This window comes from Vicia villosa, unplaced genomic scaffold (assembly GCF_029867415.1).
Source record: "Vicia villosa cultivar HV-30 ecotype Madison, WI unplaced genomic scaffold, Vvil1.0 ctg.001530F_1_1, whole genome shotgun sequence".
In the NCBI taxonomy this organism is placed as follows: domain Eukaryota; kingdom Viridiplantae; phylum Streptophyta; class Magnoliopsida; order Fabales; family Fabaceae; genus Vicia; species Vicia villosa.
This window is the reverse complement of record NW_026705653.1, coordinates 386,329-399,691: the sequence shown is the minus strand read 5'-3', so window position 1 is coordinate 399,691 and position 13,363 is coordinate 386,329. Positions and strand designations below refer to the sequence as shown.

The 13,363-nt window shown below is 37.0% G+C and overlaps 1 protein-coding gene across 1 annotated transcript; it reads left to right on the top strand.

Moving 5' to 3' along the window:
• Window positions 1-2,042: 2,042 nt before the first annotated feature.
• LOC131635670 (fructose-bisphosphate aldolase, cytoplasmic isozyme 2) lies at window positions 2,043-4,631 on the top strand. Its single transcript, XM_058906310.1, has 3 exons — window positions 2,043-2,218; window positions 2,833-3,060; window positions 3,577-4,631. Exons 1-3 carry the CDS (start codon window positions 2,191-2,193, stop codon window positions 4,395-4,397), a joined length of 1,077 nt encoding a protein of 358 aa, XP_058762293.1. The 5' UTR covers window positions 2,043-2,190; the 3' UTR covers window positions 4,398-4,631.
• Window positions 4,632-13,363: the final 8,732 nt, after the last annotated feature.

Below are 13,363 nucleotides of genomic sequence, written 5' to 3'. Positions count from 1 at the left end.
AGTCAAGACAAATTACCCTATAAAACAAGTTCTAAAGAAACTAGATTTGGCGGGTAGGATGGTGTCATGTGCTGTAAAATTGTCTGAGCATGATATCACATTCACTCCAAGGGGTAACATCAAATCATAAGTACTGGCAGATTTTTGTAATATTATGAATTTAACTATAATGTTAGATATTGAGTAATTATTTTTATAATTAATTTTTTTCTTAAACTCATAATTTATTTCACCTAATAATTAATTAAATAATTTATATAAATAGAAAATAAGTTGTAGTATTGTTGGAGGTGTATGTGTATGAAATTTTTTTATTTTGAAGGAGAAAAATTGTTAGGAAATTATTTTGAAAAATATGGTATATTAATATTTTTGTTTAAAAAAGGGTGTGTTTTTTTTGTTGTTGTTAATTCTTCTTTGTTGCATTGGAGTGGAAATATGCCATGTCAGACCTTAGCAGTAAGAGTCTAATCTATGATAAATTTTTAAGGCTAGTTTATAATTTATTATATGCGTTTTTTTTATTTGATTTGGTCTAATTTAAAAGTCTATTTCACATTAAGACTTTTATATAGTTCATTTTTACTTATTTTTTGATTGACAATATGACAATTATATACTGTTCAACTTATTTTCTAATATATATGCATATATAACTCGACTTATAAGATTTTATAGACTCTTTTAATAGTTTAAGTTTAACCTATTTAACTAAATAAGTTTTAAAAATTACTTAAATCTAATATTTTTATTAAATAGGTCAGATCAAACCTAAACGTGTCACACTATAAGACTTTGTAAACCGACCTAAATTATTCTATCCATGTATGATTTATAAGAGAGTTGACAATCACAAAATAAAAAGATCATGTGTTTTTTTTTTTATAAAAGTAAACCTTTAATTTGTCTATAAATATAAATTAACTAAAATAATATTAAGAATTTATAGCACCTTTTGTCATTCCTAGATTTCTTATGTAAAACAACTGTCAAAATGAGTTTGGTCCATCACGCCAGTCCATAAGCCCAACTATTTAGCGCGGACTGAGCTGCAAATTATCTTAAACAAACATGACACTGTCTTTTTGGGCCAATCCATCAGACCTATGTTTTTCATGGATTGGGCCGTGCTAAACTGGCTTCGGGTTGGCCCATTAAAAAAAATTTAGTAAATTTTGGGTTAAAAAGATTGAGATAAAATATAATTGCATAAATGTGTTTTCAAGAGATAAAGAAAAGTTAAAGAGGATGAAGATATATTTTTAAGATGATGTGATCAAAGAAATGGTTGTGAGATGAAGAGAAAATTTGATAAGTATTGGTGATAAATAATATTAGTTTACTTTATACTTTTACATGAATAATTTTGATATATATATATATATATATATATATATATATATATATATATATATATATATATATATATTAAACATTAATTTTGTGTTGCATTTATCTATTACATACTTTTTTATAAAATTAAAACTATAATATTAAAATATGGGTTGGGCTGGTCCATCGGACCGCACAAGCCTTTAAAAAATGGATCAGCCTCATTTTATGTAGTCCATTAAACGATTGGGCCGGGCCGAGTCAACTCATTCAAACATATTAATCCACCGAATCGAAACGTACTGGACCAGCCTATTTTATAAATACATTTCTTAATAATTTAAATTTCAAGTTGTATAATAAAAAACACATCGCATAAAAGAAATAGTTTCACAAGTTAAAATAAGTCATTAAAATCTTAAAGAAAAAAAAAACATGATGATGAAACTTTGAGAAAAAAAATTATTTTCTAACATTATTCAACCTTATTAAAAAATAAAAACATTATTCAACTTAAATTAGAGTAGACAAGAAACGACTTTGAAAGTAGGTGGACCTAACGGGCTTTAGTCGCTTTAAAACCGGGCCGGTGAAACCAATACCCCGATTTCGAAAACCAAAACCGCCTTTATTGTTACCGAATCCAACGGCAGTCCATAGAGACACATAACCGATACCAATACATCGAAAAGTAGGTCATCTTTTCCTTTTTCAGCTTTCTGTCTTGTTTCCCAATCCATCAATATCACTATATATAAACCCAAAACCCTCCAATTCAATTCATTACTCTCTTCTCTCACCTAAATCTTAACCTAACCCTCTCGATTCTTTTCCAAAAAATCCTCTTCTTCCTCGATCATGTCGCACTTTAAGAGCAAGTACCACGGTAGATTCATATTCAACTTTCTTTCTTTTTCTCAGATCTAGTCTTATCACGGTCTTATTGTTCTAGATCTTGTTGATTTTGTTTTTACTTGATTTTTTTCTTGTTCTGGATCGGTAGTTGTTGATTTTCTTTTAGCGTGTTATTAGTTTGTGAATTTCAGATCTAACTTTTGTGAATTTTTTTATTTATTTTTTAAATTTTGTTTATATACTTTGTTGTGATGTCAGATCCTTGAAGGATTTGGGTTTGGTTTGTAGAATTTTGAAGGACTTGGCTTGTAGAATTTTGTGATTTTTTAAAAATTAGTTAGCATGTTTTAGTTTCTAATTATCTATGTTATTTAATCTAAGTTTCAGTTTCAAAATTTTATGTTACTGTTTTTGAATCTATAAATTGAAAATCAGGCTAGTTTGTAGAGAGAATCAAAATCAGCAGTTAGTTTTATAGATCTGTTTATGGTATAATGATTTGTTTACTTTATAAATTTGAGACCAGTTTTATTGTTATGTGTTCATAATTCGGTGTTGTTTGTGTCTAATTATGATTATTTGTTGTACTAAGGTTTATATTTGGGTTAGCGATAATACTAATGAATCATTTTTTTTTGTGTGCAGATGAGCTTATTGCCAATGCTGCCTACATCGGCACACCTGGTAAGGGTATTCTTGCTGCTGATGAGTCAACTGGAACAATCGGTAAGCGTCTATCGAGCATCAATGTTGAGAATGTTGAATCTAACAGACAGGCTCTTAGGGAGCTTCTTTTCACTGCCCCTGGTGTTCTTCAGTACCTTAGTGGAGTTATCCTCTTTGAGGAAACCCTTTACCAAAGCACTGCTGCAGGTATTCTTCACTCCTGAGAATAGTTTGTGTTCTATCGTTAATGTTTTGTTATTGAATTGTTCATCAATTGGTTTTAACATGTTTTCTTATCATGTCAATGGCTTTGTAAATACATTATTATCAGGTCTGTTTCTTTTGTGTTAGAAGTTAGGTACATCATTTATGGTCAATCACCTTCAACATGTTTTCTTACCATGTTGATGGCTTTGAAAATGCATTTTAATGATGTCTAATGGCTCTGTCATAATAGTTTGGTCCATGATTTATTGTCAATCACCTTCAACATGTTTGATGCTTTTGAAAATGCATTATAATGATGTCTATTGCTTTCTATTATTACAATTTTGGAACATGGTTGGTCACAATTGATTTCAACATGTTTTCTTATCATGTCAATGGCTTTGAAATGGTATGTGAATTTTCTTATGACAGGGTTGTTTCTATCTTTGGTTTGCGAATTAAGATTAACCATGTCAATATTGTTCTTATAGACTGACATGGATGTATGTTCTGCAGGCAAACCTTTTGTTGATGTCTTGAACGAAGCTGGTGTTCTTCCTGGTATCAAGGTTGACAAGGGTACCGTTGAACTTGCTGGAACTGATGGAGAAACCACCACTCAGGGTCTTGACGGTCTTGGCGCACGATGTGCCAAGTACTACGAAGCCGGTGCACGTTTTGCTAAATGGCGTGCCGTGCTTAAAATCGGCGCCAACGAACCATCTGAGCATTCTATCCATGAGAATGCTTACGGATTGGCCCGTTATGCCGTCATCTGCCAAGAAAACGGACTTGTACCCATTGTTGAACCCGAGATCCTAGTTGACGGTTCACACGATATTCTCAAGTGTGCCGCCATCACCGAGCGTGTCCTTGCCGCAACTTACAAGGCCTTGAGTGATCATCATGTCATCCTTGAAGGAACTCTCTTGAAGCCAAACATGGTGACTCCCGGATCCAACTCACCAAAGGTTGCACCCGAGGTTATCGCTGAGCACACCGTTAAAGCTTTGCAGAGAACCGTCCCCGCCGCAGTTCCCGCCGTCGTTTTCTTGTCTGGTGGACAGAGCGAGGAAGAGGCCAGTGTTAACCTCAATGCCATCAACCAATTCAAAGGTAAGAAGCCATGGACTCTTTCTTTCTCATTCGGAAGGGCACTTCAACAGAGTACCCTAAAGGCATGGGGTGGAAAGAAAGAAAATGTGAAGGCAGCTCAAGATGCTTTGTTGACAAGAGCTAAGGCCAACTCCGAGGCTACTCTTGGAACTTACAAGGGCGCCTCTAACCTTGGTGCTGGTGCCACGGAGAGTCTTCATGTTGCGGACTACAAGTATTGATCAAAGTTGGTTTCTTCTCCCTAAAGACTAGAAGAGGGTTGAATTTTCTTGTTCTTGAGTATAGTGGGGTTAACTCACGACAAAATAATTGGTTGGAGTTTTTGTTTTTTCTTTGTACCTTTTGATAATTTCTGTTTCTATCTATTTTGTCAAGTATCTGGCGGATATGTCATGAAAAGTTTGGTTTTATGAGACACTATTATAAAGTGAAGATCTTTGTTTTCTTTGCAATAATCTAGCTTTGCTTTCTTCGCATTTAATTGATGAAAATTATGCTTTTCCATTTTGTGTTTGTCTTAGAAATTTAAAATTGGAAATCTATACTGATTTGATATTTATTTGAATGATATATCAAATTAAAATTAGGGTAAATTAGGAATAATTGCCTTAACTAATTTAGTAATTGATTTTTTTTCATATTTAGGACCAAACTAATAGTAAGTGATTAAAATGTTTAGGCATAATTAATACTAAATGGTTTAGATTAAGGCATAATTGATATTCTCTCAATTCCTTTCCTTAATATATGTTGTTTCTGGGTGGAAAAACTGTATTTTTGGGTGGGTAAATTTGTAGTATAATTATTATTAGATGTATTGGATTATGGCATGATTAATATTGTTTCCATTCCTTTATTTAGAATAAAGCTAAAATGTGCCCGGCACAAACTTAAATATAGAAAATTTATATTGAAAAATATAATAAGCACAGAAACTTAAATATAGAAAATTTATATTGAAAAATATAACAAGCACATTAATTATGCACAAATTTTAAGAATTTTTTCCATAGCTCTTAACATGTGTCCATGTGTCTTTAGGACACATTTTCCATCTCTTAACATGTGTCCATGTGTTAAAAACACATGTTAGCATTATCCAGGATACATCTTAGCATTACTCTCTTATTTAATGTTTGGTAATTTTACCTGTTTTCATTTAATTATATTCCAAATTTTCCTTAAATTGTTTTTCCGAATAATGAATATTTGAAAAATTTGAAAAGTTTGAAAAAGAATTTAAGGTGATAGACATAGTTACAATGTGTAGTTTTTTTTTTTAAAACTAATCTGATGCCCTTATACTTTCAGGCTAATACTGCTTCACTACTTATTCTTCAATTAACTTTTGTAAAATGTGTAGCTAATGATATTAAGTAAATGTGATTATTTATAAACTTTTTTTTTGGTTGCCATTTCTCTATAAATTCAACAATAGTGATTTGGCTCAATCAAAGTGTCCAAGATTACAATGCCATGACGTCAAGCCCAATCTACAATAAAAAATATAGGACTATGAACCTGAAAAATGATCGGAGAAGGCCGTTATATCAATAAACAAACAATTTTCTGAAATTTGTCTCTTTATTGGACAACTCCTTTGCGTCGAAGGCTCTAGATTCTTGAAACTATATTGTTATAAAAAGATATGTAATGTATCATATCAAATTAAACAATTTCTAATTTGAAAATATTTCTCACTTTCGGTGGTCACTGACCTGAGGCTTAGGGTGTTTGCAGCATCCCCCGATGTTGGGCACTGACTTGAGGCTTAGGGTGTTTGCAGGCATCCCCCAATGTTGGGCTCCGGTAGTTCACCATCAAATTTAGACCCATTCTATCGCTTGCAAATATTTTAAGTGTCTTCAAGATCAATGACCTCGTGTATGAGAATATTTTATCAATGTTTTCACCACATCAATCAACATCGGAGTGGTAACATGAGGGGAAAGAACCCCACCGACCACCGTTTTCCCCATCGATATATGGGTAGTGAGATCATCCGAGTCAACCACGACCTTAATGAATGACTCACAACATCCTCTTCGTATTAGGGAGCTTCACTCCCATCACCAGTCGCGATCGTGAAGTTTCCATCCATTCCCTTCATCTCGAAAATCGTCTACCAGAGGCAATCAACGACCTTAGAACTGCAAAACAAATGACTATAGAGAATCAAGACTGTAACGCCCGTATAATTTTAATATTAATTTAATTTTTATTATTGAATTAATAATTAGAATTATTAAAGAAATTGTGGAAATAATAAATAAATGAGGTTTTGGCTTTTGGGCCATATGTGGAAATAGAGGAAGAAGGGGGGGTGATTCTGTAAAACCTTTTTCTAATTTTATTATTTCATAAACATTGGAATTGGGAAAAAGAAAGAGCGTGAAAGAAAGAAGTCTGAAGAACGAAGAACGCGAAGGAGAACGATAGAGGGAGAGACCAAGAATTCAGAGTTATCTAAGGTAAGGGGGGACTTGTCTGATTATCATCTATTATCGGGTTAGGGGTTGGTAATGCTGAATAGATGTAGAATTCGGATCAATTGAGTCGTATGATAGGTTTAGGGATTGTGTCAATTGTATGATATTTGACCCTGTGTTTGAATCTATGATGTATGTGTTATTATAATCTCAATTGATGTATATTTGGTGCATTACGAGACGTAATTTGTGTTGTTTGTGCATTCTAATTCTCCATGTTCGCACTGGTATGTGTTTGGGTGTTTGGGATACATGGAATGCTGTTTTTCTGCAGATTGGGGTTTTTTAGAATCGCGGTTCGCGCCGCGTACATAAGGGAGGCGCCGCGAACCTGAAGGTAGATGGTCAGGAAGTCTTGTTGCGTTCAGTACGCGCCGCGAACAGGTGACCGCGCCGCGAAGGCGTTGTTCCGATTCGTTCCGCGCCGCGAACATGTGGCCGCGCCGCGAAGGCGTTGTTTCGACTCGTTCCGCGCCGCGAATGTGTGATGGCGCCGCGTGCTGTTGATGTTTTGTGATTATTTTAAGAAAGTTCAAAGAGGCATAACTTTCTAACCGTTGGTTCATTTGATGCGCCGTTTTGGGCTAAATGAACTTTATTAAACGATCTACGTGATGATGATTTGACTGGTTTTAGAATGATGATAATATATGTTGCTATTTTCTTGATGATGATGATGATTGTAGCAAATATGTGCATGTTTTCGACATGATGATGATAGAATTGTGGTTGAATGATGTTAATATATATGAACATACTTGAATGATGATGATTATAGAGGATGATGATGATAATGATGTAAGTATGTTATATATGTTGCATTCATTCATGTGCATTGTTGATACTGTATCCATAAGGGATGTGTTGGATCAGTGAAGGGCATGATTCCCATTGTGTGGAATCTGTGCTGGCAGGGCCGTATCTGGGTGATGATAGATCGGTCATGGGTTATTCCCATTGGATGACGTTGGTACCACATGCATAGTGTCAGTTCATTCATATGCATGATTTATGACATGATTGGAGGTATTCCAGTGTTGTAAATGCTGATGATGCGTTGGATTGTTATTTGTTTTGTTTTGATTGTCTGTTTATGAAACAATTGGGTGAACGATGCAACTGTGACGTGTTATTGCTTTATAACCTTATAATATTTGTTAATTATGACGAGACTCACCCTTACATGTTGTCATTTTCAGACTGAGGATAGCAGCTGTTCGACTCGGTGAGGATTAGCTCATGAGTCAGTGTTTTAGTTAGCGTCAGGTGTCATGCTCTGGTAGTTGTAACACTGGGAACGTTTGTTTGTGGTTTTGAATGTAACTCTATATTTATCTGTTTTGATTTAAGTCTGAAACATTTAGTAATAATGTAGACTTGATGTGGTATTTTTCCGCTGCGTAGAACATGGTTTGGATAATGAGTTATGATTTTCAGGTGTTCCAATGATGCATGACTTATGTGACGTGTATATTTGTTTTTTATGAATTGTGATACCTCTCTACATGTTACTCTGATTTAATAATATGTTTAATTGCCGCGGGTTATTTAGAGGGGTGTTACAATAGTGGTATCAGAGCATAGTCGGTCGTTGTGACCAGAGTCTTAGTGTCAGTGTCAGTTTTCCTGTGTATGCGACTAATACGAGTTATTTGTCGATGCTTTGTTCTGACTAGATTGTTGCATTTAAGCAGAACAAATGGCTGGAAGAGGAGGAAGAAACGATGATGCTCTTGCTGAGGCTCTGGGCATGATTGCTGGTGTGCTGGGAGGAGGGACTGTAGGAGCAGGGATTGGTGCTGATAGGCAACTGGGGAATTTTCAGAGGAACAATCCTCCATTGTTCAAAGGCACGCACGATCCTGAGGGTGCTCAGAAATGGCTCAAAGAGATCGAGAGGATTTTTCGAGTCATAGATTGTGCTGAGAATCTCAAGGTGAGGTTTGGTACCCACATGTTGTCTGAGGAGGCTGATGACTGGTGGTTGACAACAAAAGCTGAACTGGATGCCGGCGGTACAGCGGTTACTTGGGCTATATTCAAAAGGGAGTTTCTGAGGAGGTATTTTCCTGAGGATGTCAGGGGCAGAAAAGAAGTGGAATTTTTGGAGTTGGTTCAAGGTAACATGACTGTACCAGAGTATGCTGCCAAGTTTGTGGAACTGGCAAAGTACTATGTGCACTACAACAACGACGAAGCCAGTGAATTCTCGAAATGTGTCAAGTTTGAGAATGGCCTTCGTGATGAGATCAAACAGGGTATCAGGTACCAGAGGATCCGGAGATTTGTTGATCTGGTGGATTGTAGCAGAATTTTTGAGGAAGATAGCGTCAAGCTGAAGTCATCTCACTCTCGCGAGTTGGTTGACAGAAAGGGGAAGAAGCCTATGGACAGAGGTAAACCATATGGTAGAGGTAAACCTGTTGATTGGAAGAAACCCAGTGGGGGAGATTCCAGTGCTCGTATCAGATGCTACAATTGTGGTGAGGTGGGACATCGTAGGAATGAGTGTAAGCTGAACCAGAAGAAGTGCTTCAAGTGTGAGGAAGTGGGTCATGTCGCGGCTGATTGTAGGAAGAGGGTTGTGACTTGTTACAACTGTGGTGAAGAGGGTCACATCAGTCCTAATTGTCCTAAGCCAAAGAAGAACCAATCGGGAGGAAAAGTTTTTGCTTTGACCGGGTCAGAGACTACTCCAGAGGACAGATTGATTAAAGGTACGTGTTTCATTCATGGCACACCTTTAGTTGCGATTATTGATACTGGAGCAACTCATTCTTTTATTTCTTTGGACTGTGCTACGAGGTTAAATCTTGAGATATCTGACATCAATGGAAGTATGATTATTGACACTCCTGCGTCGGGTTCAGTAACTACTTCGTCTGCATGCTTGAATTGTCCGATTGATATTTTTGGTAGAGAATTCGGAATGGACTTAGTGTGCCTTCCGTTGAAAGAACTTGATGTAATCCTGGGAATGAACTGGTTGGAGTTCAACCGTGTTCATATCAACTGTTTTGAGAAGACGGTAACTTTCCCTGAAGAGGGTTGTGCTGATAATCTGGAAATGACAGCTAGGCAGGTGAATGAGGCTATCGGAGATGGTGCAACAGTATTTATGTTGTTCGCAATGATGAATGTGAAAGAAAAGGTGGCTAGTAGCGAATTACCTGTGGTGTGTGAATTTCCAGAAGTTTTTCCTGAAGATGTAAATGAATTACCACCGGAAAGAGAAGTGGAGTTTTCTATTGATTTGATTCCGGGAACCAGTCCAGTGTCGATGGCACCGTACCGTATGTCGCCGTCTGAACTAGCCGAACTGAAGAAGCAGTTAGAAGAATTGCTGGAGAAGAAATTTATTCGTCCTAGTGTTTCTCCGTGGGGTGCGCCTGTGTTACTAGTAAAGAAGAAAGAGGGTTCGATGAGGCTATGCGTAGATTACAGACAATTGAACAAGGTTACTATCAAGAATCGGTATCCATTGCCGAGGATTGATGATTTGATGGATCAGTTGGTTGGAGCGCGGGTATTTAGTAAAATTGATTTGAGGTCTGGGTATCACCAGATACGTGTGAAAGATGATGACATTCAGAAGACTGCTTTTAGAACAAGGTATGGACATTATGAGTATTCTGTAATGCCGTTTGGAGTTACTAATGCACCTGGTGTTTTTATGGAGTATATGAACAGAATATTTCATCCTTATCTCGACAAGTTTGTAGTGGTATTTATCGACGATATCCTGATATATTCTAAGAATGAGGAAGAACATGCCGAACACCTCAGAACTGTGTTAGAACTGTTGAAGGAGAAGCAACTTTTTGCCAAACTGTCGAAGTGTGAATTCTGGTTAGAAGAAGTTAGTTTTCTTGGACATGTGATTTCTAAGAATGGTATTGCTGTTGATCCTACAAAGATAGAAGCCGTGTCTCAGTGGGAAACTCCGAAGTCAGTATCAGAGATTCGTAGTTTTCTTGGCCTTGCAGGTTATTACAGGAAGTTTATTGAAGGATTTGCAAAGTTAGCATTGCCGTTAACTAAACTGACCAGGAAGGGACAAGCCTTTATTTGGGATGCAAAGTGTGAAGAAGGATTCCAAGAGCTCAAGAGGAGATTGACTAGTGCTCCTATCTTGATTTTGCCAAGTCCGACAGAATCATTTGTGGTTTATTGTGACGCATCACTAATGGGTTTAGGTGGTGTGTTAATGCAAAATCAGCAAGTAGTTGCTTATGCGTCGAGACAACTTAAAGTACATGAGAGGAATTATCCGACTCATGATTTGGAGTTGGCAGCTGTAGTGTTCGTTTTGAAGTTGTGGAGACACTATTTGTATGGTTCGAGATTTGAGGTATTCAGTGATCATAAGAGCCTGAAGTATCTCTTTGACCAGAAAGAGTTGAATATGAGGCAGAGAAGATGGTTAGAATTCCTGAAAGATTATGATTTTGGTTTGAATTACCATCCGGGTAAGGCAAACGTGGTTGCTGATGCATTGAGTAGGAAAACTTTGCATATGTCTATGCTAATGGTGAAGGAATTGGATTTGATTGAACAATTCAGAGACTTGAGTTTGGTATGTGAAGGTACTCCTACTAGTGTCAAATTGGGTATGTTGAAGTTGACTAGTGGCATTCTTGAAGAGATCAGAGAGGGTCAGAAGGATGATGTTGAGTTAATAGATAAGTTGACTTTGATTAATCAAGGCAAGGGTGGTGAATTTAGAATTGATGAAAATGGTATACTGAGGTTTGGTGATCGAGTGTGTGTCCCTGATGTTGTTGAACTCCGGAAACGTATTTTAGAAGAAGGACACCGTAGTGGGTTGAGTATTCATCCTGGTGCTACCAAGATGTATCATGATTTGAAAAAGTTGTTTTGGTGGCCGAGAATGAAGAAAGAAATTGCCGAGTTTGTGTACTCTTGTTTAATTTGCCAGAAGTCAAAGATTGAGCATCAGAAACCGTCTGGGTTTATGCAACCGATGTTTATTCCTGAGTGGAAGTGGGATAGCATATCAATGGATTTTGTGTCGGGTTTGCCGAGGACTGGCAAGAATTGTGAAGCTATCTGGGTCGTGGTAGACAGGTTGACGAAATCTGCACATTTTATACCGGTGAGGATGGATTATCCGATGGAGAAGTTAGCTCAGTTGTATATCGAGAAAATAGTTAGTCTTCATGGTATTCCTTCAAGTATCGTGTCAGACAGAGATCCGAGGTTTACGTCTAAGTTCTGGGAAGGTTTGCAGAAGGCTTTAGGTACTAAACTGAGGTTGAGTTCTGCTTATCATCCGCAGACGGATGGACAGACGGAGAGGACAATACAGTCGTTAGAAGATTTGCTACGTGCTTGTGTGCTGGAAAAAGGAGGTACTTGGGATAGCTATCTGCCTTTGATTGAGTTTACTTACAACAATAGTTATCATTCGAGTATTGGTATGGCTCCGTTTGAGGCTTTGTATGGTAGGAGATGTAGGACGCCGTTGTGTTGGTATGAATCTGGTGAGAGTGCTGTGATTGGGCCAGAAATTGTACAACAGACTACGGAGAAGATTAAGATGATTCAGGAGAAGATGAGGGCTTCTCAGAGTCGTCAGAAGAGTTACTATGATAAAAGAAGGAAGACACTTGAGTTTCAAGAGGGAGATCATGTGTTTATGAGAGTTACTCCTATGACAGGAATTGGTCGGGCATTGAAGTCAAGGAAGTTGACTCCGCGTTTTATTGGACCGTTCCAAATTTCTGAAAAGGTGGGAGAATTGGCATATCGTGTCGCTTTGCCGCCGATGCTTGCAAACTTGCACGACGTGTTTCATGTGTCTCAATTGAGGAAGTACATTTCAGATCCGTCCCATGTGATCCAAGTAGACGATGTACAGGTAAAAGACAACTTAACGGTTGAAACATTGCCTGTGAGGATTGAAGATAGAAGACTGAAGCAATTGCGTGGCAAGGAAATAGCTTTAGTCAGAGTAGCTTGGGGAGGACCAGCTGAAGGGAATGTTACCTGAGAGCTAGAGAGCCAGATGAAAGATTCCTATCCGGAGCTCTTTGCTTGAGGTATGTTTTCGAGGACGAAAACTCTTTTAGTGGGGGAGAGTTGTAACGCCCGTATAATTTTAATATTAATTTAATTTTTATTATTGAATTAATAATTAGAATTATTAAAGAAATTGTGGAAATAATAAATAAATGAGGTTTTGGCTTTTGGGCCATATGTGGAAATAGAGGAAGAAGGGGGGTGATTCTGTAAAACCTTTTTCTAATTTTATTATTTCATAAACATTGGAATTGGGAAAAAGAAAGAGCGTGAAAGAAAGAAGTCTGAAGAACGAAGAACGCGAAGGAGAACGATAGAGGGAGAGACCAAGAATTCAGAGTTATCTAAGGTAAGGGGGGACTTGTCTGATTATCATCTATTATCGGGTTAGGGGTTGGTAATGCTGAATAGATGTAGAATTCGGATCAATTGAGTCGTATGATAGGTTTAGGGATTGTGTCAATTGTATGATATTTGACCCTGTGTTTGAATCTATGATGTATGTGTTATTATAATCTCAATTGATGTATATTTGGTGCATTACGAGACGTAATTTGTGTTGTTTGTGCATTCTAATTCTCCATGTTCGCACTGGTATGTGTTTGGGTGTTTGGGATACATGGAATGCTGTTTTTCTGCAGATTGGGGTTTTTTAG